This window comes from Solea solea, chromosome 9 (assembly GCF_958295425.1).
Source record: "Solea solea chromosome 9, fSolSol10.1, whole genome shotgun sequence".
Classification (NCBI taxonomy): domain Eukaryota; kingdom Metazoa; phylum Chordata; class Actinopteri; order Pleuronectiformes; family Soleidae; genus Solea; species Solea solea.
The window spans coordinates 19,763,265-19,791,094 of NC_081142.1; the positions used below are offsets into that span (position 1 = coordinate 19,763,265).

Sequence of the window (27,830 nt, forward strand, 5' to 3'; positions counted from 1 at the left end):
GTTTGCAAATTAGAGAGTTTGAAAGTAGAGAGGGGAAATATATAGGAAAACACACTAAAATATGTCAGAGCATTTGTTTACTGCTTCATTCATGGCCATTATTCTATGTGGAGTCACCTCTGGTGCAGGTTTTGTTCCCAGGAACTTGGTGTGGAAGTGATTTCACTCTTTACACGTATTTTATTGGTAAGTCATCATCCATTAATCCATCTGCCATTTTCACAGCAGACATTTTGACGCTTCAGGAGATACTGATAAAGTCTTGACAGCAAACTATTATGGTTCAATTACTCCTGTGATTTTAAATTTTTTTAGATTTTTTTTTGAATGTCTAGTACTGTATGAAGAGGAACCACAGTGGCGATCTCCAAATAATTTATGTTATATGTACCATGATTTATTTAGATATTCATACTTGAGATTGACGCAGAGCAGGTTCTCTCTCCCTCTCTCTCTCTCACTCTCTCTCTCCCCCTCTCTCCTGGTGCTGACAGGTACACTGGGCTTGTATCCTCCTGCAGAGCTCAGCTGAGGTGTCGACAGCAGAGCTGAACTTAATAATATGTCATTCGCAGAGTGAGACGGTGGTGCAGTACCAGCAGGACTTGCCTAGAAGAGGAGAAGAGAAGAGGATAAGAGGAAAACCGACTATAATCAACTCTACCTTTTATCCACAGCTAATAGTGCATACAGTGTGTGTGCACCAGTCACTCTGCAACCCACCAAGGTAAATATGACATGCTTACTACAATAATGATGGAAAATGCAGGCAATGTAGTGCTTTTGTGATTCATTTCCATGTTGGCTGCAGTGACATTCTCATATTTGAACATCATTTTGCAGCCAATTTAAAATCAGACAGAGAAAAAAAGTTGAAATTAAACTAAAACTAAAGGGACCTCATGGGAATATGTTGCACAGATGATTCCAAAATCTTTGTTTTTCAAGTAGAAGTTAACATGTAATCGGTTAATTGGCAAAGCAGGTCGTTGTCTCAGCGTGGCTGGGTTTGTGCACAGAAACGTGAAGTTTATTTATGGGTTTCAGCCAAAGGTTAGTTCATTTGGCAAACACTGACGTGTTTAATATGTAGTTAATACATCTTTTTATTAATAAATAATTATGTAAGTTAATGCATCATTTGAACTCTTTCATTTCATACTGTATACCAGTCATCTCTGAGTCCTGCTTGACATAATTCAGCATGGCATTACAGGACTAGCAGTTATTGTTTTATTATTGTATTATTAAGTGATAAGCGGGAGAAAATGAGTATCCCTCTTTGTTTTAGAGAGCTGACAGAAAAATACAGTGTGTGCAAGTCATGCAGCTCCTCTGAGGAATGTCTTTACTCAGCTGAGTCATGCAAATTATACCTCCCTTGTCTCTCTCTCATCTTCTATCTTGAATCTGTTGTCGTCAAACCACATATTGTTTTGTCTCAAATTCATTGAAGAAATGTTATTTTAAGGAAATCACTACACGTTACTTAGGCATTGATAGGGTTACAAACAGTGGAAAAACTCAGTTTCATTGCAATGCACATTTTACACCCACCTGCATGATTTTAAGACAAATAAATGGGTTATATTTCATTGGAGTAATTAGTGGTTGATGAGTAGGGCAGTAAATGGAAATATTGGCTCTAAACTCCTGAAAACATTTTTGGAGATTGTGACAGGAGCGTGGATGAATGACAAAAACAGTTTTAGAAGGAAATAAATCTTGTGACTTTCTTTAAAATAAAAGTGCAGCTTTTGTATGGTTAAGTTAAGCTACACTTCCATACAAATATAGAAATACTGCACAAGATACAGTAGAAAAATTTGAGATGTCTTTAAATTATTTACATACCCAATGAAGCAGGGGTCCATTCTTTTTTTTCTTTTTTCTTTTTTACATGAAATGCATCCTGTCTGGAGGCAAAGATCCAAACCAAAAATGAAAAGTGTGGTGCAGTGTGATAATGGCTCCTCTGCCTGCTGCACAGAACCACCAGGGAAAGTCATCTAACATTTCACACAAATGAGATGTTTGCTGCTGCTGCTGCTTGATACTTTGCTGCATGCCCAGCCACGCTTGACTTGCACCTGTCTGTATGTGTCTGAGAGATGTGTCATAAAGTTGACAATTTTAGGTTTAACTTACACAATAGCATGCGCAATATACGTATCGCAAAAGATCAATGCGCCATGTAAAACTGCAGAATTTGTTTATTCACGAGAGTCATATCATCATCGCAGTATTTAGTGATATCTCATATGGCTTGTTGTCTGAATGCCACGCAACCCTATCTCCCACTCGTGAAAAGAGATGCATAAACATGCAGACGATGAGTTTGGAGAGACAATGGTAAGAGATAGGGCAGTGATATCTAAGACTGTGAAAGAATATGAGCAGCGAGGAAGAGTGGATTGACAGTGAAAGGAGGGCAAATGTGTGAAGAAGTTGTTTCAAGAGGAGGGCGAAGGCAAATTTGTCACAGTTATTCACATGGTCTCATCTGATCTTCACTAAAATATGCTCCTGTGACATTTCAGCTGCTTCTGCAGTTAGTGTAACCTGCAGGTGAACACACTCAGGCAGCTTCAGACATGTTCTGAAGGCAAGCACACAGCCACACGGAGGGGAAAAGTATATTCCACCTCTGTCAAGTGTTTATTTTCACACCTCTGGAATAGTTCAGCAGGGGTCAGGGAACATCTCATAATAATCTGTGATCGTCCTGACTTTGTCTTAATGCTCAAGTTTTGAGTCCGATTTTTTACAATTTCCTTGCTTTAATATTGTTCAGATATTGATAATATGCTATAGACTGTTCACATTGTGGTTGAGACCCAATCAGTTTTATGTCAGTGTTGGCATCAGCACCAACCTAGTATACTAGATCAGTGCATTTCAATGACAGACCACATGCCTTTAATAGAAATAATCAGGATGATATAGTCTTCAACCTATTAGTTTGAACCATAGATTGTGAATGAGGATCAATTACATATCTCCACTCCTGCAACTGTAGAACCATACAACCAAAATACCTGAAATATGGGTGGTACCATGTTGCAATGGTGATACAATTTGGAGCCAGAAAATCCACAGAAGTGGTCACTGAGTGGAGCAATTGTATGGAGGTCCCACAGTTACACCGCCCAACCAATCACGAGTCGTAATCAGTCATTACTTTTCACCTTATTTTACACTATAAAATAACCATTAGCCACCAGCCAGATGTACAGGATTAAGCTTTACTTTTTTTTACGCCCTTACTTTTTTACATTTTGAAATCAAAAGTCAATGGTTTAAACATATTTGTCCTCATGCAAGAGGCTTGTGCATACATGTCATCTCTCCTATTGTATCATGTACAATACAGTTTAAAAGGCTTAAGAATGACTGTTCGCACCTGTGTCTCCTCCTTTGACCACATGAGATCAGATCTGGTTTCCCCACACCAAGCCATGTCTGTCCACTAGAACAAAACTACGTGAACAACTGAGTGAAACAAAGCACTACTCACATTGCTGTAACATGAAACTAGAATTTAATCATCAGAAAAATGAAATCATATGGCAATCAGTGTTAATATGGCCTTGATGGCTACAAATAAATTAAAATTAGTGTAAAAAAACAAACAACTGACAACTAACGAGGCGGTGTCCTGAGGATGGACTGTGTTCATGGAGCTCCGGGTTTGGACAGATGTGTCCTCAAAGCTGCCTTTATATGTGGTTTCTGTGATCTGATCTGATCTGATGGATTGAGAGCATTCAGATCTGTACTTAGAGCAATTTGCACGTAATCGGATGAGGACGGATGTTGAAACCAGGTTTTAAATGGACTGAATGGCGTCGCTGTTAGGGACGGAGAATACACTGCTTGGACCCAAATGCACGAGATAGGAGGCACGATGAATGATTCAAGAGTCTTTGTTTTCCTCTTGAGAAAACAGGCAAAATCAAAATCGTAGAAGGAGAAACTAAACTAGACTATACTTGACACAATCAAAATTGCTTCTTCACAGAAGAAAAAACTAGACTAGACTTGGCACTTGAGCTTACAAACAAAAGGCAAAACAGGCTTGGACTCTGACGTGTTCTCTTGAAAGCATAAACGACGCAGAGGCAAATGACAAAGGAACTGGGGACACTATATAGGGAAGAGGGAATCAAGGGCAGGTGCGAGTGATTACTTAAGGATCACCAGATGAAGTGCATGAGGGAATTAGGGGAGATGTGTCAAGACAACTGAAGAAATCACGCGACAGGAAGACATGAACGTTTACCAAAATAAAAGGGGAAGTGAAAATCAGACCCACACCAAAAGTGACATGAACTTAACGTGACTTTAAACCTAAACTAACACAGAAACTGAACTAAGCAAGACAAAAACACTAACAGAGCTGGCGCCTCGTGACAGTCGCTTACTTCATTTCCAGGTGCACTGGATTGTTATTTTCCACATTTGTTTGCTAATTGCGCTCGTTCTGGGCAAATCAACCTTCTCTGCCTTGTTGATTGGAGTTGCCTCGCATACTTGCTAACTTGGTGACACTTGTCTCACTTGTTCTTGCCGTGTGGCGTCCATCATTTGAAACAACCAAACCTTGTTCTGCCTCCCTCAGTACCAAGAACTGGAATTGGCTTGGTGGTCACGCGGATGTTATTTTTGGAGCTTAATTCAATTGGTTGGATTGTGTCAGTCTAATGTGATTGTCAAAATGGATGCCCTTGGACTATAAAAGGCAGCCCATACAGACATTAGAGAGTGACTGAGAAAAACAGAAGCTGTGCTCTAATGCGGTCTTCTCAGTGGAGGCTTTATTCTGGACCTTGTTGTTTGCCGTAGCGACTTCGGTATTTGGAGAGTATCCGTCAAACAGCCAGCTAGCCTGTCTAGATCATTCACTAAGTAGGATGCTGGGACGGCTCTATTTATATTCTATAATGAAATGGATGCTGTGACAAGTCTCTAGAGAAATGTGGCCATGGGAAAAAGCTGAGGTCAAACCAACAGGGAGAGGAGAGGGGATGCTGGCTGGATTGTATTGGACAGGAAGAAGAATTCTCAAGGGACACTGTATAGCTTCACTTTCTTGATAGTGAACTTGTTCTCTGGGTCTGCTGGGTAAACTCTTGTGCCCTTGAGTGCTGACCTCTTCTGCACTTACTACCTTACTGTCAGACCTATTGGGAATGCATGCAGAATTATTCTTCCACTGTAAACAAATACTAAAATGCCTGAATTCCCCATGAGTTAAGATGAGATAGGACGGCATCCCCACTGAGTTCTCCTCGTCTTTGAGGACAGCCAGTGTTTGTTTTTAATCCAGAAAAAGGAAATCAGACCTTCCCAAAGAACTTGTGACTTGTATTCTCTTACTCCATTAAACTTCTCCCAGGTCTTCAAATTCTACTCAATCAGGAGAGATACTGTACGTCAAAACATAAGAATGTGCTGACGAAGGTCTTTGGCGCTTTTGGACATCTGCTGCTTCTGAGCAGTGACTAGGAAAACCCATGAAGACCGATAAAGGATGAAGACTCATGGATCTGATGAGACTGTGAAGACTTGGCAGCGAACAAGAAGAGACTGTATGTAAAAAAAAAGACGTAGTGTTCTGGCATCTTCCTGTAGCCAATCATCCTGCATGTTCTCCCTGTGTGTGCATGGGTTTTCTCCGGGTTCTCCAGTTTCCTCCCACACTCCAAAAACATGCAGAGATGGGGATTAGGCAAATTGGAGAGGATGGTTGTTTGTCTCCATGTGACCCTGTGATGGACTGGCGACCTGTCCAGGGTGTATACCCCCGCTTTTCGCCCTGTGTCAGCTGATTGGCACCCTCATGTGGAAGATAAAGTGGCAGAAGATGAGAGAGTAAACATTTCCCTGAGGAGTTAATGGTTTCAATTACTAGTTTCAGGTCTTCTTCAGTAGCCCATGATGTCAGTTTTGTAAATGATGTTCCCATTTAGAGGAGAATAGACGATAACCTATGGCACAAAGAGCTCCAATGAGCTTGATTGCAGGTAACGGCTGTGAACTTCTGCTTGCACAATGTCAACATGTTGCCAGGCAGATAGCAAATCTTCAAAACAGAAGTTCAGATTCCCGGGGGGGAAGTCAGGACTGTTTGCCACTTGGCATGACAGCAGAGCAAGAGAACTAAGGCGCAAAGAGACAACAAATTTAATAAGACAGCAACAACAAGTTACAGTATGTGCGTTACATGATCAACAGCTGATCACAGGGTGGACGGCCCATGAAGTGACAGTGCACATGCAGGTGAGGGCATGAACATATGTGAATCACACTATGATTGATGTGATTCATGTAACAGAGTCATGTTCCTGCCTGAACTTACACTACAGCTTCGTGTTTTCGTGAAGTGTTTGTCTGGAAAGGTTCTGTGATCCTTCAGTAGTTTCCAAACAGCCATGTGGAGCCTTTTCTTTGACAATTTACAAGATAACCTGCCCATAATCCAAGGGAAAAGCCTCAACACTGTGAAATGACACACAGCTGTTCAGTCGTTACGAGGATCATCTGGCTGAGAGATGCACTGACACAGACGGGGGGTGTAGTCAACTCGTGCCGCACGAGCTTCTCAATTAACCACAGTCATCAAAGCTGTGAGACTCGGTAGCACATTTTGAGGTTAATTATAAGGAGGCCACTGTTGCTTAGATCCATTTCCAGCTGTGATATCCTCTTAAATCAGTGAAAGTGAAACAGGCAATTTGGCACATGCTGGCATCAAACAATTGCAATAGAGTACTCAAAGGTTTTTTTTAGTTTGTAAAGTTTTATTTGGAGACAGAAACGGTTGATGTCTCCATCCATGTTTTCCCCAGACTGGTTGATTTGGCTGTTGAATCATCTGAGTGTAATCTGTCGAATAAACAGCAGGATGGAAGGGGAGGCACATGTATGATATCTGTGAAATTATGTTTATGTAAAATGTTCTCGTGTAAGAACATCTTGTGCAGTTCAAAAAAATAATGCATTTCAATTGAGAACCATCACAGTGGTCAGACCAGCAGCTGTAGCCGGTGAGGTTAAGTAGAAAACACTGCAAACAATTGAACATGCTAACACCAGTAACATATAGGGAGGCAAAGAATGGTCCCTCCGATGCCTGGTACTGTGTATGAACTGTGTATGAGCTCATTGTGGAGCAGGGAGGTCGTTCCCTCTGCTGAATGACCTCTGTTTCTCCGTAAGGTTAAGCTGAAGATGGTGTTAGATGCTGACAGGAGTCCATATACTGCATGAGTGACTCCTCATCTACATGAGGACACACTCATAGATTAGATTGATGTGATTGAAAGTGTGTGTGCACGTGCGAGTGTGTGTTGTGGGGTCCAACAACCTTTGATGACAGTCAGTGACATCATGTACATCCCTGTGACATCACTTAGCTTGATTAGGTGGGTGTGTGTGTGTGTGTCTTTTTTCCATGACAGGGTTTTCATTGTCCCATCTTTTCCAATGACATGTTCCCACACACATACAGTACATGCACATCCACTCGTGCATCACAACATACAGTGAACACGGTAACGTTGACAAACTATGACGTTAACACTCAGGTGCTCAAACCAGTTATTATTCTCATCGATACAAATTGGATCACCATTGATCTGGAACAGCAGCATTTCCATATAAATCAGATTTATTTTATTTTTTCCCCTGAGATTTTGAGTGTCAGCATTTCAGAAGAACGTCAATGATCTATGATGCAGGTTTTCTGTCTCAGTTGAACTATCTATTTTATTTTGAGTTTTGAAGAGAAGTACAAAGATTTTTTGTGGCCGGGAACCATTTGGATCAGTGTAGTGTGAATGAATTAAAATGTGACCTGATGCGTATGGATCAGCAATATAGAATATATACTTTTGTGCTCCATAATTATTTACCGGCAGTGCACATGGTTTGTGATTTAAAGTGGGTCTTTGAGAGAACTCTTTGCTCTGTTTATATGACACTTATACCTCTTATATAATGATAATAATAACACAATGTTCACACTTAGGGGAAATACTTGGTACTCGATTGAAAATTGAATTGCTTTCTCCTCTAGACTGGCCTCGTTGGCGCAGCAGGCAGCGCGTCAGTCTCATAATCTGAAGGTCGTGAGTTCGAGCCTCACACGGGGCAGTCGTTTTACGCAGCAACTGAACAAAGTGGAGGGGAATTTGGCTTATAATAGGCGGGTTTCCGGGTCAAATCACAGGAAAGGTCGCGAGCGGGTGTTCCACTGAGAAATGTATCCTACCCCCACTGCTCCCCGGCCACAGAGAAGTGCTGCGCCTGGTTCGTGGGTGTGTGTTCACTACTGACGGGTTAAATGCAAGTGTAACATGTTTTTTTATATCCAGTGTTCTGGTCTTCTGTGCAGTCAGAAGGGAACCTAGCCTTTCATTTGGAAAATACTATATATTATACTCAGTGTGTGTGTGTGTGAATCTGTTGTCTTAGTTTGGCACTAATCAGCAGGGGTGTTTGGGTGATTTCACCTTTTTATTCCCCCTTTCACATTCAACATTCTGCTTAATGTTGTGTGACTTTATCTAAACTGGCGGCACAGACACCGAGTCTGATTCTCAGCCTCAGAGACATCATCACCCATGGGTGTTTTCAACACTGGATTATCTGCAGTGTTGCTGTTAATCAGCCATTACACTGATAAAGAAGTAGAGCTGGCTATGGGAAGGCATACACATGGGAAATAAATTTAGATTGCTTTGCACATTGGCCTGTTTGATTGACACTTTGCTGGCATTTTAGCTACAGTACAGTGGACCAGTGACAACACACAACTGAACCCCGACATGACCAGATTTGGTATTAGATATGGTCCATGGTACTCACTACATTACCAACGGCACGTTTTCAACTTCCAAGGATCGCAGCACTATCTTTCAAACCAACTTAATCTTAATCTCGACATGTTTAACAGACTGACATGTATTCCTCTTATTATCATTTCAGTTTCTGTGAATATGTCCTGCAGTGTTTTAAGGAGGGAGTGCAGGTTGACTATTATCAAATCATGCCTTGCACCAACAGAATCTGTTTGGACATTTTCAGCAAAAAAAAACCCTCCCACAACTTTTCCCGTGATTACTGTAGCGTGAGTACATTTCCCTTTTCCCAGCAGACCCCCTCCCCCCCTTTAGATGAAGTGCACATGCATCATTCATGTCTTCTTGTACCGGCTAAATCCAGCTAATAGTAAAACTGGCAGATTCCAGAGCTGGTTGTTGAGAGAGGTCACAGAACAGTGATGAGAAATCTGGGTTCTTTCTGTCTCTTTTAGGTTAATTAGATCAATTTGTAGTTGTTTTTTAATTGTTCTTTTATATTTTCTCCGTTCTAGGTTCCATGCGAGTGCACACGCATCTGCGTACATGCCTGTGAGTGTGTATATGTGCCATCACCATGAAGCACCAGTCTATCTCCCGATGGCTGAGCCAGCTGGGACTGCCGCAGTACTGTGCAGCACTGGAGCAGGAGTACGATGGTGTCGAGGTAACACAAGAACATACACGAAGAGAATGTTTTCAGCTTCCTGTTCCTCTTTCCAAAATAGCTCCAAATGTTGCATAACTATTGCAAATTCATTTAACCCCCATCCTTATTACACAGCAGTAGAAGCAGTGGGCAGAACTTACCTGCATCCTTGACCTGTTCTGGGATTTGAATCGACAACCCTCCAGTTACAAGGCCAAATCCTTTCCTCTTGGCCATGTGTTGCATCAGTGGCAATGGCCTTGTGGTGACAGTGCGCCGAATCCTCATCACTAGACGACTAATTCAAATCACTGCTAGCCACTGTTAGCCACTGCTAGCCACCACGTGGCCCATGATCTGAATATGAATCATAAAAAGAACCATGTTTCCGTCATTTGAATGAACTGAGCGTTTCACATGTCTGCGTTTGCTGATGTGTGGATGATAAAGTGTTTCTATTTTGGCACAGTCGTTGTGACTAAGAGTGTGAGACAGAGACTGATGAAGGAGCTCATTACAGTTTTATCACAGACCTCTTAGTCTGAATGGACACTGATGTGGAGGCTGTTTAACATCCAACCATCCACCTACTGCATTCTGAACATTACACAACCACTGGCTAGGAGACGAGATGGATTGGCCAATAAGGTATGAGTTATACAATTACCCCGCCTCTGCTAATGTTTACCCAAAATGCATTGGAGCAATTAGTGGAGGCATAATGGGGAAGGCTTTAAAAAAAAGAGAGCGAGAGTGAGTGAAAGTGTCAAGGAGATTAATACAGATTTATCAAGTCAATGCAACAAAGTGCTGTTCTCGTCTGAGTCTGGAGTTACGTGAGTTTTGGGTTTAACTAACTACAAATATGTTGTTTTTAAAAACTGTTGTAGATTGAGAAAATGGTGGATTCTACACCACAATTCCAATGAAAGTGGCAAATTTTCATTTTTCTGTCCCTTTTTATTTAGATTGATGTTCCCTAGTAATTAAGTTATATAAATAAAACAAAACAAAGTAACAGACAAATTACAGATTATGCAGAACTGTGCTGGCAGCCTTAATTTTCCAGCATTGTTGGGATTATAGTGATTTAATGAATGTCAGAAACACTGACAGCCAAACATGATGCATCCAAATATGCGTCACTTTTAACATTGCTGACATTTAAAAAAGCCTGGGGGCTATTTGTGAAGGTGGTATTAAGAAGAAGGAGTTTTGTGAAGCAGTTGGTTCAATCTTAAACCGTGATTGTATTTTTTAGTCTAAGCAAAGACAAGGTGATGTTTGAGGCTCGAATGTAGCTGCAGTGAGCAGCACATGCTCCCCATCACTGGTTAAAGAATGGTTACATTTCCATTTTCATTGTTATAATTATCATTCTTGGTGTGAATGATCTCTGTCAACAGACACTGGAAGTATAGGCAGCATACAAGACTCACACTCTGTCAGATGGTGTGACGTTGTGAATGAGTAATGGGCTCAGCACAGCGTCGGTAATCTTCCTGTAGATATGATCACAACAATATTAGTCTCAGCGCCTCTTAGCCATGCAGGCTACAGCGACGCAACAGTCTCTGTGGTGAAAACTCACTCAGCCGACATCATTAACTCTGCCAACAGCAACATGCATGCACACAACGTCCAAAGATGATTTCCTTCCTCTCTTTTATTATTGTCAATATTGTGGCATATAAAGTATTTGTGGTTTCACAGCTTTAGCATTTATATTTACATATTTACTCTACAGATGAATCATGACCCTGACACTCAAAAATGTCCAACCAGTGAGTGTGGACACAAAACTGGGAGTGAACGATTTGTGATAGAATGTGTTACAATTTTTTATTTTCCTAGAGGATAGAACAATCAAAAGTAGGATAACTTAATCGCAACCTTTGCGATCAAATTGCCAATTTCATTAAAAATGAGTAATTGTTCGTCCTTGTAAAGAACTTTATTAGTAGAGATACTGTCCCAAAATAACTACTTGTATTTGTAGCAGGTACGAGTCTGATTTTTTAATATTCTGTCATATGTGACAGCGGTTTATGTTTGTAACAATCATGTGAATAGCCACAAACACCTTGAATCCTGATTTAAAAGCAGATTCTAGCTTCATGATGAGGATTTTTAATGTCCCGAACTGTCCCTGAATCTTGGCTCCCCTTTCTTTTTTCCCCCTGCGTGCACCTTCATCGTTGCAGCAACATTCATGTGGGCAAAGTCAACACTGACCACTGCTGTATCAACTCTCCTCTGGACTAGTATGAGAGTTCATATTATTGCTCAGCTCTGCATGATGTGGATAAAGAAAACATGTCAACTTGCTGTTGGACACGAGAGGGGAGATGAGAGGGGGGAGACAGACAGAGACACAGAGAGATATAAGATGTGCCAAACCTCTCTCTCTCTCCCCCTCTCTCTCTCTCTTTCCCTCTCACACACACACACTCACACAGGTTTGCACAGCTATTCTTCACAGTGCATAGCATTGATTTCCATCAGTTTAGACAGCCTAAACAAAGCGTTATCCCTTAATTTATCTATAACCCTAACCACAATTACTACTGGCCTAATCCTAACCTCAACCCTAACCTCAACCTCAACCTAACCTTAAAACATATCTTCACCTTAAAATGTAGTCATTTACATTGTGGGGACTTGTCCCCCATAATGTGACTGTGTAAACAGGTTTAGGTCCCCACAACATTAGTAATACATGGGCACATCTACACACACACACAGAGGGAGGGAGAGAGAGGAACAGACACATGCAGACACACACAAGGCAAAGTCAAGCAGGAAGAGTCCAAACAACAGTCACTGTCAGTCGCACACACCAAGGTAGAAGTCACACACACACACACACACACACACACACACACACACACACACACACACACACACACACACACACACACATACCTGAATAACAAAGCCACTGGCACACATGCACATGAGCAAACCCAATGTATAAACCATAGGGAATGAGGACATTTTGGAAAGGTGTGGACATTAAAGCTGGTCCTCACACTCTGTCTTTTTGAGTTTTGAGTTAGAAAAGGGTTTTTGTTAAAGTTACTGTAAGGGGCGTCCTCACTAAGAATGCTGCACAAACAGTGGCATAAACGCTGACCTTGTCAAGACCAGAAGTCCTCATGGAGACCAGGTCAGAAGAAGCTCACTTTAGAGCAAAGATGTGATTTGTCGTAAGGTTAAGGTTAGAGTAAGTCTCCAGGAAATGAATGTAAGTCAATGCAATGTCCCCTCAAGTCATGAATGTCGTACATGCGTGTGTGTGTGTATATGTGTTAATATTCATGGACTTGCCCACTGTATATCTTGTCCAAACTGAGCAGTGTTTGTGATTAACTGGTAGAATAGTCGTATTATTGAGAAACCAAAACAATGAGGCCTTGGTTTGCTGTGTTGAGCTGAGCTGGGCTGGGAGTGTCCTGTGATGACAGTGTGTGTGTGTGTGTGTACTTCACCATGTGTGTACTTTGTGTCGCTTCATGACTGCACAAGGTCTTGTTCAAAGACTGTGCGGCTCTCCTTCACCAGGTTATTTCAGGGGTCACTTATTTGAGTGCTATGGCGAGGGTCAAAGTGAGGAAGGGTGTGTTTGTTTGTGTGTTTAACACAATGCCGTAATGACAGGGGCAGGATGAGGGGAGGAGACAGCACACTTTTTTTTAGACGGCACCAGTGGCCTCGGCACTTCTCCTCTGCTCCCTGCTGGAGTCACCGTGTTGTCTAGACACACTGCGTTTTACCTGACGTCCTCCAGTCATAACAGTATCGTCCCCGTAAGACAATCTGACTCTGAAGTATTTACCCAGGTCTTTGTATTGAAGTGTTAGTGTTATTGACATAAAAGGATTTGCTAGAAATGTGTGGAAAGAAAAAGAAAAAATTATTTTTGAACAGAGGTAATGTTTCATTTGGAATTAGAAGTTAGGAAAGTGGCGACATTTCAGTTTCAGTTTGATCAAAAATGTCTTTAGGGTTTAAATGTAGTTTAACTGTTTTCTTTATTGCACTTTGGTCATTTCAAATGCCCTGAAACAATGCATTATTGCAAATGAAACGCAAAGTTGAAGTGATAAATAAATACAACATTAGGGCTGCAATGATTAACCATTTTTGTCATTGATTAATAATTTTGAGTGTTTTTTCAATAATTAAAACAAGCTTTCTTATTTTTTAGCGTTTTAAATGTGAATATGTTTGTTTCTTTGCTCCAAATAACAAAAACTGAATCATTTTGGTTTGTGAACAAAACAAAACATTTGAGAACATTATCATTTCCTGGTTTGGTAAACACCAGTCAACATTTTTCAACATTTTCTGATATTTTACGAACCAAAAAAGTACTTGATCAATCAAGAAAATAATCGACGGATCAATCAATGATGAAAATAATCATTAGTTGGTGCCCTAAAGAACCACAAACATACCACAAAGCATGACTGCTGGTGTAGACTTGTTAGTCATGTTGATGTAATACACTGTTGTACCTGCATTTGAAGGACTCAGATATTTTTACAGCTCTAGATAAAAACCCTTTTTCTCTCTTTCTGTCCATAAATTGCTCTTAAGGTAAAGGTTGCTGACCTCTGGGGAAAGGAGACGGGGGGTCTGAATCTAGTCAACCTTTCGATGACTAGTTTTGAAGTAGCAAAAAGGCCGTTTGGACGTAGTTTAAAACGCTGACACCTGAGCAACACATGTTCTATATAGCCCCTATTCTCAGCGCTGTAAATCCCTCAGTGTGGAGCACATACGTCTTAAGACTACACTGCAGTGTGCTCATACTTCTCTTGTTTGTTGAAGACATTGTAAGTAAATAAAGGAGTGAAAGACTGAGCCATCGGGTTCACTGTCCCTTTTAAAAAACCAGTGCACAAGGTCGAGTACTGCTGGCAACTGAGCAAAGTCATAAAATAAAAGGGAAGGGGGCTAAAGAGAGACAAAAGAGTCAAAAGAGACAACCAGGAGGGGAAAAGGACAAGAAGAGGGAGAAAGATGAGACAGCGTCCTTGTCTCTGACATTCAGTCCACGTCTCATGCCACTTTCGGACCAAAGTAATGACCCCGGAAATAATCTTCTTGTCTTTTAAAATGCCATCTGAGTGAGACGACCATCTGACGCAGGTCAGAGTCAGGGTTGAGACTCTGGGTCGCTTGGTGTCAAAGTTCACTCTGTCGCCCGAGTGACTGGGTCTCATTTTCCTGGCATGACGCTCATATGTTAGGTGATATGTATATATATATACATATATAGTATATATAAAGACAGTGTTTCTAATTGTGGAGTGCTGTAAAAGACCATACAAATGTATTTTAATGATTGACTTTACAGATTAATTTGAATGTCAAATGAAGGCAGATAATATGACTTAGTGACAAGTGGTCAGATTTCTGAAGAGGACGGCTCTTATCCAAGATAATCGACCACTCGTTGAGCTCTCCTTCAGCTCTTTGACATGTCTCACTGTGGACATACTCAACTTTGGTGCTTGGTTTAGCCATAGTGACAGTTTGAAGGTTGTAGGATTTACTTAGTGCTCCCGTCGTTGAGTGTGGAACTCAATCATGTAAAGCAGAAAACAAAATATCAGCTGATCACGATAGTTGAACTTTGTATAATTAAAAAAAAATGTAAAGAGCTGGCTGATGGGTTAATGCTGAGTTATTATTAATGTGTTTTCGTGTCTTCCAGGACCTGCTCCACCTCTCAGAGTATGACCTTCTAGACCTTGGAGTGCACAATCACCTTCACCGCCTGCACCTCCTCACTTCTCTACGCCTCCTCCAGGAGCGGGAGAGGAGGAGAGGTATTCAGATACACACGCACACATTATCTTTCCTTATCTGTCCCATCAGGTTGTTGATACTTGCTCTCTGTTGAAATCCACATGTTTCCACCTCTCCGGCTCTGTGCTTGAGTGCAGACAAAGATAGCATTAGTGTCATGTAAAGACATGTTCATGTCTGCGGGGTCTATGGCTGCTGCTGCTGCTGCTGCTGCTGCTGCTGCTGCTGCTGCTGCTGGTATTAGTAGTGGTGGTGCTGGTGGTGGTGGTGGTTGTTGTCTGCAGGAGGACAACACTGTGTCTCACACACAGATAAATGTGAACGCCTTCCAAAGCTGTCAGTAGGTTAATGGAGTGCTGAGGCCGACAGTCCTGCTGAGTTTAATCACTGCTAAACTGTGTGTGTCGGTCTGTGTGTGTGTGTGGGACCGGTGGCTTTGTTTGCTCCGTTTCCCATGCATTATACTGTGAAATATAGCTGTTGTCTTGGTGACGTCGCACACAAGTCTTCAGACGAGGAGAACTTTTTTATACCAAGTACAAACTAAAACAATACGTCTACAACTTTTCACACGAGGCAGATTTATTCCCAATAAGTTATAATACTTCAGACACTGGTATAGTGAAATCAGATGAAGATGGAGCGAGAGATAAGGGGACTCTAATTATTATTATTTAATTTCTTCTTCCTTTTTTGTTCTTTACGGTTTCCATTTTCTACGCACACTGGTCAAAATTCCAGAACCGTGGTTTTAGTGAATCCTCTTAAGGTAATGAGCAAAACCGGTGTATGACCATTTTACAATGCAAAGACAGAAACATCTTACAAACAAAATTATAATTGTGGTGTGTTTTCATATACTGTCAAGTTTGAAGCAATTTCTTTGTGCTGAATTATTGAATATTTTTTTCATAAGCCAGATTTTCCTACTTTGATGGAGGAGACATGAACCATAAAGATATAAAGTCTCCCCTACAGTCTCACAGTCAGGTTTCTTAAAAGCAACAATTTGCTTGCCCATATGGAAGAGAAGTTCTTTTCAAACAAAAACAGCCCTCAATCTGTGGTGAGTATAAACTCTTTTCAGTCACTTCCATGTTTTGCAAACATTAAGGTTTTGTATAAGTTTATTCGTTATTGCCAGCCATTTCCTCTGTGAGTGCAGCGGTGGTAAAAACGTTGCAGAGGAGAAAGGTTAAAATAGAAAAGGAGAGCGTTATCTAATGCTTTATTACACAACAATTCATCAGAATGAGCAATATAATAGGAATATTTATGAGACAGGCTTTCAGTCAAGCAAGCCGCATTTGAAATAATGTTTTTCATTAAAATGGCCAAAGATGTGAAGATAATTCCTGTTGAAGGAAACAATTCTGACAAAAAAGAGAGCAACAGCTGCCGAGGCTTGAGCAATAAAAGACGCCATCATTCATCCCCGCTGCCTTCAGTCTGTGCGACACCAGCAGCACGGTGTCATAACAGTGTGGAGCAATAACACTGTCAAAAATAGACTCTGTAATTTGCACAACTCCAACTCAGTTGACATTACTCACCGAGGCTGTCATATCCTGCTCAATACACATGTGCAATATATCTGAGCAATAACTGTCACGGCACTTTTCACTTCCACAACTAGGTGCTCATTTTAATACTGTATATGTAAACATGTACAGTATAGCTTTAATATTTAAATTTAGGGTTGTTGTTTTTTTTTCACTTTTTTGCACTTTTTTGATATTGTTATATTTCAGTGGCAGTTACTGGTCTTTGAAGCAGGGGAAGCTCATTTCAGGCCGTTCTTTATACATTAATTCTTACGTAAATTCAGCAAACAAACAACTACGGCAAGGAAAACGCGATAATTATGTAGAACTGCAATGCTCTAATAGTGTTTTTATATAAAGTTCAAATGCCCAAATGAAAATGGGCTATATCACGAGCGAATAACACACAACGACCAGCTTTTGTCTACAGATTTCCCTCGCAAAAATCCACACAGGACTAAGACAACATTAACAATTAAAAACTGGCTCCGCCTTTCAGACAGTTCCTCTAATCATTAAGCAGAAGCCCATGCGTCCGTGCCCGCCCACTGCTCCATTGACTCCGAGAGAAGCTGAGCTTCTCTGGAAACAATATGTTCTGTGTTGTCCCGTAGAGAAAAGTTGAAGCTGAACTTCAAGTGGTTTTAATGCTCCTGGAATACGATAACCACATAAGAGACGATCTGTCATCCGTGAAAAACAGCTGATTCTGAACAAACTAGTGACACGTCATGAAATATTTGATGACATTTTAGAGGAAGCTGAGCTTCCTGTGCTGTCTTATATCCTAGTGTAGTGCTGTCTGCTCCCAACCCTGCATCTGTAACAAGTGAATTCCCTCAGTGTGGGATCAATTAAGTCAAATCTAATTTAATCTAATCCAAACCTGATTTCACGGCTGCTAATACCTTTAGGATGAGGACACTGCAAAGTGCTCCTTTAGAAACATGCATTTTCACATTCCTGGGTTACGGAGCCTCGACCTGCACGTTTAGGACTGTTGCAGAGGCGAAGCGGCCTCTAGTTGAAATCACTCAGTCACCAACTACTGTGGTATTATCTGTCTGCCTGGCAGCCTGCCGCCCCCTATCATTACCACAGAGGCCAGATTTGTTCAGCTAATCATATCCTTTACACACACACACACACGCGGAGGTGTGCTCAACGATTCTTCTTAGGACACTGAATTGACCACCAGCCTAAATAAAGCGTTATTACTAACCAGCTCATGTCTAAACTTAACCTTAACACAACAACAGCACTTAAACAGGTCCTTAGACGTGCAGTTCTGTCTCATTAGGACCAGATTGTGGTCTACTGGTCCTGACAAGGTCACAAAGAGATAACAAATACAAGGAAACACGGGCTGCCTCCCAAAGTTGCCAACTCAATATTTGACCCAGATAAGAGTTTCCCTGCGAGAGCACCTTCAGCATAAAACTCACACACACTGCGTCCAGGCACATATTCATTTCATCAAGTTACTGTTTGTTGGCTACAGTCTATGATTACGCATGGAGAATAGGAATCTGTGTGTGTGGTATGTGTAGGTGTGTGTGTGTGTGTGTGTGTGCCAGGTACTTTCCCCGCTGGCAGAAAATAAAATGCAGCAGAGAAGCAGAGATGTTCCAATTAGAGCAATTAGAGGGCGACGTTAGAAGCGTCGCTCAAACCGCACGTGTATGATCATATTTCACATATTTGAAGTATAATTTGAGGTGATGTTGAGGTGCAGTGCTGTCATTAGGAGGCAACCTTTTAAAATGATATATTCGTCTTGACATGAGGCTGAGTTCTCGTTTGCTGTATTTCTAAGGACAAAAGAGGAAAAGTGTCGTGTTTATTGCCACATTTATTAGTATAGATGCTGCATTGCTCTCTGCTTCTTGACTATTTGTTTATTAAAATTATAATTATTAGTTTAAGTTTTAACTGAAGCACAGATGAGTCTGGATTCCACGTTGGCAACATACAGCCCAAGGGTTGGATCCAGTTCACTCGCAGAGGATTTGCTCCTGCTGTGCTCTAACATGAGCTCACTTGAACTTTAGCCAGAGATTATTTGAGGGAGCTGGTAGGAGAATTACATGTGGACATTTGGGTTTCACACATTCAGCCTCTCTCTCTCTACACAATCGCCTGAGAATCTTTGGAATTCAGTGCATCTCTGCTCCAGAGAAGGAAACGAAGAAGGGAAAAAAGTGTGTTGTGTTGTTGCCTGTGTTTGTACTGATTGATGTTCGCACAGCTATTCTTTTAAGGACTCACATTGACTTCCATTCAGTTGGACAGTCTAACCAAAGCTTTATAATCTGTACCAGTTAATCCTAACCCAGGGGTGTCAATCATACGGCCCGTGGGCCCATCAGAAGGTCTAATCAGGCCCACAGGATGAATTTGGGAAAATTTCACATTATGATAAGATTCTAAGACTTTATTTTTCAGTTCCAGATACTTGTGATCCACATGTGTGAATGGTACATTTAGGCATAAAATTGTTGTAATTGCACTTATTTTTCAGGTTGTTAACCTTTTTACAAAATAATGTGTTTTGTAAAAAGATCCTTAAATTAAGGTAAAACAAAGGGAATCATTTGGAGTCCTTGTTGTTTGTGAGTTATTATGCTATTATTTTACTGGTCCGGCCCACTTGGGATTGCAAATTTTTATGTGACCGTCGAACTAAAATGAGTTTGACGCTCCTGTCCAGCCCTAACCTAAACCCATTCTAACTGAAAACCTTAAACCAGGTCTTAACCCTTAACATTTTGAGGCCCAAAAAATGTACAGTTTTTTACATGTTTTTTGGACTTCACAAAGATATGAACACACACACACAAAAATCGCTCATAGTCTTAGGGGAAACAGGAATGTTTTGAGCTTGGATTTAAAAGTGTAAACAGTATTTGCATGGCGTAACTGATCAGGTAAAGAGTTCCACAGTGCTTGTCCACAGTAACTAAAGGCACATTTGCAGATTTGGCAGATTTAATAAGAGTTAATAAACGTCCAGGTATAAAGAAGAAGCTGCTTCAATAACTCATAGAACAAGAGATTGTCGACTGCATATCTGCTTCAGAAAGCAGTGCATTCATTCCTTTATTCATTCATTCATTCATTTATTCATACACACAGCTTAACTCTCTGAGCTGTGGGCCACCAGCTGTTTTGTGCCCTGCTACGGAAATCCGTAATATGAATACCAGGACACACACAGAGACAACGCACTGTTATGCTAAACATGGACTTTACATTGTTTGTGTTTGTGTGTGTGTGAGTGAGACCGTGATAACAGGTGTTCACACACACATACACACACACAGTTTGTTTACTTGTTTGTGTCCTTGCTGGACGGCCATGTTGCCATGGCGGCAAAACACTCAGAGTGGTCAGTTGGGAGATCGGAGGGTTCAATCATGGACGTCTCTCTCTTTCACAATTACATACATTTGTGGCTGTCAGCTCGCGTGAATTATCGCCGGGTTGTCAGGACGTTTTTGCTCAGTGCACGAGCAGAGAGTCGTGCATTCCTTCACCTGACTTTGGCGTGTCAGATTATGATTCTGCTCTGGTTTGTCAGCTGTTATAAGCCAAAGCAAAGCACTCCTTATCTCACATAGTCTGCGTTATGTTGCCAGTGGTTCAAAACGTCCTCATTCACAGCTGTTACCGATCACTTTTTTTTTTTTTTGTCAACAACCTCTGAAGCAAACACACACTCACACCACATTCCTCACCCGCTGAGAGTTTAGAGGTTAAAGTGTATATTTGGGATTATATCAGTGTTATGTGAATTCAAAAAAATACACATATTTTTATGTGTAAAGCAAGTTTTAAATCAGTTTATTTAAAAAAAAAAAAGTCTGTGTAGCCAGATCACCAATATTACCAATATATCATATCACATGATATCATTCTTCATTCACTGTGCCGTATGTGTTGCATGACCTTTACATATTAGATCATTTATGTCACATCCTACCAAGCAGCACAATCTGAACCAAGATAATCTCTCGTGTGAAGGTGACGGAGTCATCAACACAACCCAGTAACAACGACTGTGCCATCAACACTAGTCTGCGGTTATCTCCTCTGTGTCCAAACAGTCCCGGGAATTAGACTATGTTGATCCAAGATAGGAACATCCCAAAACACAAAATAGCATATTGTGTGTCACATTAATCACACAAAAATCACATTAAAGTTTGCTGTTAGGACTTTGCTAAGTGACTGTTACACAGTAGTTTCTCTTTTTAGTTTAGCATGTATTTAAAGTGTACATAATGTGATGTGTGTGTGGCCACACTTGACCCTAAGAGAGGCTTTCCCCATGAGTAATTTATCATAGTGACTGTGGTCCTAAAACAATCGTATGGAATATGAATACAGAAATATTCTACTCAAGTAAAAGTACCACTGTTTTGACAAAATGTTACTTAAGTAAAGTATACAGGTCTAAAAATGTACTTAAGTTAAAGTAAAGAAGTAGCTTGTTTAAAATGTACTCTTAGAGTAAAAGTTACTTACTTAGGGTTCTTACTTATATCGAGCAAAAAAAGACAATGGGACACAAATGTCACATGAATTGCTTTTAATTAAAGGCAAACCTTTACAAATTAAAGTGCTGACAAAATAAAATACGTAAACAAATAATGTATCGGTCAAAATGGGTCAAAGATCATAGATGTTTTAGCTTTCTCACTCACTCAGGGACTAATTAGCGCCAATTCACCTATCCTCATCATTCACCTGTCCTCATTGTTCACCTGTCGAGTATTCAAAAAGTAATTCATTACTTTCCACCTCTGATATTATATTATATTATATTATATTATTTAAAGAAACTGATGAACTTATGACCAACACTTTCGGACTGTGAGGCTGCAACCACAGGAATGAGGAGTGGCTTAAACATTGAACTGTTAACACTTCACACTTTTCTGATTGCATGTGTGTATAAAGGGCAATAAGGGAATAAATGAGGAGAATAGAGTGGGAGATGATGAGTGGATGGAATGAGGGGGAGAAAAAAATAGAGAAAGAAGGAGGAGGAGAAGGAGAAGAAATTGGGTAAATGTTCCTTGCACACTTCATATCTTTTTTCCTGAGGAGTTGTAGAAACACCAGAAATATCTACACGGCAAGGGACAAAAAAGAAAGAAACCCCTGAATCTTTCACAACATGAGGTGTAATAAATCAATAAGACTCAAATCCAATTATGCACAGGTCACTGCTCCAGTAGGTACAGAAGCCAAACCCATCTATTTAATGCTTTGGGAACCATCGGCGCCCTGCGGTGGATTGGTGGTCAGTGATTGGAAATGAGTGACTCAGCAGTGACACGGTGCCAACATGCTGCCAAAGTGCCAAAGCAGGGTTTGGCCAGTGGAGCCAAGTTAACAGGAAGTGCAGGAAATGACTGTAATGGTATGAGTTTCCACAAAAACATTTTTAAGTAAGCAGTAAAATGAATGGGGAATAATTAAATTGGGGATAACACCTTCATCTTGTTTACTTCCTGTGCAGCACAATCAATTCTGTATGCAAAATTAACCATCTAAAAATAGAAGAAGCAGTTCTTTTCTGCCCTGCTAATAACAGCCCATTGTGCATTATTACTTGTGTGTCTAATAGTTTCAGCATAGCATCAACAAAAGAAATGGCTCATAAATGAGATTTCGTCTCTGCTACATCAGTGTGAAACAGCGGGTGTTGGATGTTGTTAGACGAGGCATGTAAATCGTTTAACAACAACAGAGTTCAAACCGTGTCACATAAAACTGAAAGGGAGTGAAAACAAAATGCTAAAAATTAAATAGTGTAAGAAACAATTGATTATAAAGGGTACAATTCGGTTTGGTACAATAAAGTACGGTTTGGAACGGTGAAGCCTTGGTTTAGGCTTGTAGCATAATGTCCAGCCGGTGCAACGACAAGGAACAAGGACGTTGAACGCAACACAGCAGACAACAAAGGAGGACATCCAGCAGCTGTTTTTGTCCTGCTCGGTTTGTGTCTGTTTGTCCCCACAAGACGTCAAGTGCTTGTATGAGAATAGAAAGTGGGTATTTAAGAAAGGGGGTGACGTTCTTTTGACGCTCAATCAGCTAACTGTACCGTACCATTTTACTGTGGTACCAAAATTGAAATGGTTAGGACCGGTTACGTGTCATACTGTACCGAACCTTTCCACTCAGTGGAAACACGGCTTATAGCCATTTAAATAATTACCACAACACTGCAAAGAGTGACAGAAACTGAGCCATCTCAGTTTTTTTTTGTTTTCTTACAGTACTTCAAAAAGTTATGTGTTATTTACCTTTTATCCTAGAGTTACTTATGCATCCAGGAAATTTAGGGCACGTTCACACCAGATCTGTCTGGTCTGCTTTAAACGGATAGTCCGCTTCATTTGGGCAGGTGTGAAAGCTCATCTGAACTCTGGAGCTCCGCCTGAAAACGTGGGTCTCTGTTCGCTTGCCAAGTGAACCCCAGTGCGGTTTGTTTCCAGTGGGAAAGGCAAACGGACAATCCAGCGAACCAAAGAGAGGAAGTGATTGAAATGATTTACGGACGTACAGTATATGTGATCTGAAAACTGCCTCACCCGCTGCTCATACTGGGCAGATTCTTGTGCTTGTGTTCAGGAGGGCAGCTGTTGTAACTGCGTGCCGCTAACCAGGCGGTTTGGTCCACGTACAAAAGTGCAGTGTGAAAGCGAAACTAAACGAAGGTGTGAAAATGTTCAGCATTCCCCACCCAATAAAATCGAGTCCCCCAGACTAGAGTTGCTGACACAGACAGAAAGGCTCATGCTTTAGGGGAGTACTCTCACTGAATGTCCAGGTTTAGTTTTTTTCTCTTTAAACTGTTTGTGGCCACTTCTTGGTGTATGTTTTTGGCCTAAGTCCATTCTGTTGTATGAAGTTGTCTCGCTTTACTCACGCTCTGTGCTTCTTTCACCTTGCCTACTCATTGTGTAATAAAAGGTTTGCTCTTTCATAAAATAATGAGATACTTCATCATGCGGACACGTGTCAGTCAGGTTTTATAGCGCTGCCCCTCACCCAAATGACTCCCTGCATTTTTTTGGAAGAGCACAGGTGAGTCAAGAGATGATTACAGATTACTCTCCTGACTCACTGCAGTTTCTTGGAAATACCTCCTTCGCCCCCACACAAAGAATTTTCACCTGCCTGTGTGAAATAGTACTTTTATCTGAGACATTTTCTGCGCAAAGAAAAAAGTAAAATCATCATCAGACGAATGTGTTTTACTGTTTCTTGTAGGATGTATAACTCAAAAAGGGAAAATGATTCCCAAGCACTGAATACACATTTCGCCCGCTGAAGTGCACCTAATGATTTTTAACACCACACGTCATGATTTCGTTGGTTATTCTTTGTGGCTTTTGATGACTTATTTTTGGCGCTGAGTTCAAAGCCGGGATCGTGAGTCACTGAGAAAGGAAGCAGGAGTGGCCGAGTGATTACACAGACTGTAAATAAACCTGATGATTAAACTTAGTATCGTCGTCTAAACTGCTCACCTGGGAATGAAAAAGAAAATTCAAAGGCACCTGCACATTTCTACGTTTCTGTGTCAGCAGATGTTTCGCCATCACAGTGATGTTTCATACCTGACATTTCTTGAGTGTCAAAGTTCAGGCAAATGCTCATTTAGAGGTGGAGAGGATGAACTGATGAGTGATTGCAGTGTTATGAAGTGCTTTTTCTGTACCAAACCTATCTGGAAGTTACTCATAGTGTTTTCACACCTTAAAGATGAACTTTTCTGCATTAAAATTTGTAGAAAAAAAACGAAATTAATGTTGTATTTTTGTTTCCAACACATTGACATCATCTACCACCTTTTTAATTTTATTGTGCTTTGGCAGAAGTACAAGTACTTCCTGACATCTTCAGTGGAATTTTACAACAACAACAACAACTTTTATCTCTGCCAATTACAATGTTTGTTAATGTCGTAGGTGTCCACCGTGGCCCCTCATGCACTTTCACAATCTTAAAAGAAAATGTGTGAATAGCTCAAGATTAAAAGACGTGTGTTAATGAGGCATAGAGTGTGTGTGTGTGTGTGTGTGTGTGTGTGTGAGAGAGAGAGGGAGAGATGGTTCATACGGGTCATCTGATCATCCCAGCTTTCATAGGAGCAGGATGGGCTGGTGTATTGTCTAAAAGGAAACACACACGCACACACACACACACACACACTCGTGCATGCACGTGTCTGGATGTTATCAACTCTAGACCATACAGGGGAACAGGAGGACAAAGACAGGAGAGAGTGTTGTCCTGAGGGCCACAGCCAATACACACACACACACATGACCTCATACCTGACGTAACAACACATGCACAGCTCGTCTAACTCCAGATGAAATTTAATAAAAAAAAATGTTTTGCCAACATTCCTGCCATATTTGCGCTAACGCACCAACTAGATTTTAGCCTGTGACTCAGAGCTGATTTATGTGCCAGCTAACATGCACTTAAGAGTCTCGAGTGAACCTCAAGTTGCTCAAAGTCACTGTTCTTCTCTTTTCTGTTTTTTTTTTTTTGTTTTTTTTTTTAAAAATCCCCTCTCCACAAATAGCAACATTAGGTCACAACATCTAAATCTTCCCTAAGTGCCAGTGCAGTCGCTGGTGTTGTTTGTAAGAGGTCACAAACAAAAAAGACTCAGAGCATGAAATATGAGGCCGTGCAGGGAACGAACACAGAGGCCAGGGGGGTTGTGTGGAGGAGGAGGAAGAGGAGAGGGCAGAAGGGAGTTTTATTCAGTGCTGGGGGGGGTTCTCCTTTGGGGGGGGAGGGTAGAGGGGGGGTCAAGAGATAACTTGGGTCACTGAGAAAGAAAGAAAACTCCTCCCAAACACAGTGGAGCAGGAGGAGGGGACTGGGGCGCTCGCAAATCTCTTCCCAGAGAGAGTGAGAGGAGGGCGGGGCTTGTGACTGTGTGCAGTGCTACTTGTTGATGCCTGTTTGAAGGAGCGTGAGTGTGTTGTCTTACAGCCGGTCAGTCAGTCAGATGCACTATGAATAATTCTGACAGAATCATATCAAGCTGAAATATTACCAAAAAAAAAAGGACTCAGGGATAAAGAAGAAGGAGGACGTTGTGACAGGTAGGCATTCAAATGTGCACTTGTGTACAGTAGATGTGTGTGTGAGAGTGTGTAGGAATGTGTGTGAGACAGTTATCTTTATTTCATCTCCTGCTTCCCTCAGACTTTTCATCATCTGAACAATTTAAAATTAGAAAATGTAAATGTTTGTCTCTTTTCTCTCTCCGGCCCTGTTGGTTCATTTGTTTACAGTTTGCAGTCACTCACAGTTACTCAGGGACTTTTTGAGCAATAAGTTGCCATCCCAAGACACTGGGTGTAACTGTGGTTGCTGGGGTTGGCGTTGCTAACTGTGGAAAAGCCCAGCAGGAAATAATTACATGAAATATGACAGATAAGAGCACTTATTTGTTTTCCCTCAGTTTAACTGCTTTCTTTCTTATTTTAAACAGGTTTACTCACTAAAGCTGTGTGTATCCTTGGCTTAAGGATGTTAATTGTTCTGTGTAGATGCAATAAATGAACAGATGTAATCAGATCAGTGGTAATATTTGCCAAAGTTGTGTGATCATATCTTGTGGGATGCTTAAGCTGCAGACGAAGGTTCTTTATGTTGCAGCTTGTGTCAGCGGTGGCACTGACGATGATGATGATGATGATGATAAATGTCCTGATATAAAAACACATCCCAGTCACAAATGACTTATCAGAGCTGATAAAAAGAAAAGCAGTCAGTGTGAAACTTGGGCGTCACTCTGGAGAACATGTTGACACTCTGGGAAAAGTCTGACCTTCAGTTACAAGAACACGTCTTTAAACAGCAAACCACCCACAAGCTGATGACAGAGTCTGACATGTGTGTGCATCTGTGTGTGTGTGTGTGTGCGTGATACACACATTCAGGAGGCTGTTTCAGACACAAGTCAGTGTCGTGTCTTAACACCGTAGTTATAATGAAATGAATAATTAGAGCTGAACTGTGTGTCTGTGTCAGATTCAGCGTGTCTCCTGTAGAGCTGCAACAAACGATTATTTTCGCAATCCATTCATCTGTCGATTGTTTTCCCGATTAATCAAGTAATCGTTTGGTCCATAAAATGTCGGAAAACGTTACGAAACATTGGTCGGTGTTTGTCAAACCTGGAAATGAGGATGTTCTCGAATGTCTTGTTTTGTCCACAAACCAAAATAATGCAGTTTTAATGATTTCTTTGTTGTATGGAGCAAAGCAATGGAGAAAATATTCACATTTAAGAAGCTGAAACAATCAGAAATCTTGATTTAATCATGAAAAAAGCTTCTAACCGATTCAATTGATTATCAGAAGAGTTGATGATTAATTTAGTAATCGATTAATAATCGATTAATCGAGTAATTGTCTACTTAGTCGAGTATTTGTTTCCTCTTAAAGGCATAAACACTGACCTTGTCAGCCCCAGTAGTCCTCATAGAGACTAAAACCTGGTCCTTATGAGGCAAAATTTAATTTCCAATAAACTGGTTAGGTTTAGAGTTAAGATTGGAAATGAGGTTAGGTTAAGTTTGGGGTTAGAAATTAACATTTTATGGTTAAAGTTCGGGGGAAAGCGCTTTCGCTTATAGGCATGGAAGTCAATGCAGTGTCCTAAGACCCTGTGTGGTGTTCTGTTACTTGCTCCAGTGGGATGAGGTGGTTGGTATTCCATCCAGCCGTCAGCACTAAAGGCCCTAATGGTCTTTACAAAGACAGACAGGCCGACTGACTGACTGACTGACAGACTGAGTACATTTATTCTTGTTCTGAAGTCGAGGCATGAGTCACAGTAGCATCGCCCTGTTGTGGAATTAAAAGCACTTCAGAAGAAACTTTTCATATACTGTAGCT

The 27,830-nt window shown here is 41.0% G+C and overlaps 1 protein-coding gene and 1 non-coding gene across 4 annotated transcripts in view; both read left to right on the forward strand.

Annotated features, from left to right (window-relative positions):
• Positions 1 to 496: 496 nt before the first annotated feature.
• Positions 497 to 27,830, forward strand: part of bcar3 (BCAR3 adaptor protein, NSP family member) — a 75,683-nt gene continuing 48,349 nt past the window's right edge. The window contains exons 1-3 of one of the 3 annotated variants that reach the window (XM_058639039.1): positions 497 to 727; positions 9,380 to 9,531; positions 15,239 to 15,353. In XM_058639039.1, the coding sequence (XP_058495022.1) occupies positions 9,442 to 9,531; positions 15,239 to 15,353 (205 nt within the window). In that variant the 5' untranslated portion in view covers positions 497 to 727; positions 9,380 to 9,441. Of the gene's footprint in view, positions 728 to 9,379; positions 9,532 to 15,238; positions 15,354 to 25,877; positions 26,027 to 27,830 lie in introns of those variants that run through there. The other 2 variants (XM_058639038.1, XM_058639040.1) reach the window with 2 other exon arrangements.
• On the forward strand, positions 8,085 to 8,157 carry trnam-cau (transfer RNA methionine (anticodon CAU)). Its single transcript has one exon. It is a non-coding gene; the product is annotated as a tRNA-Met (tRNA).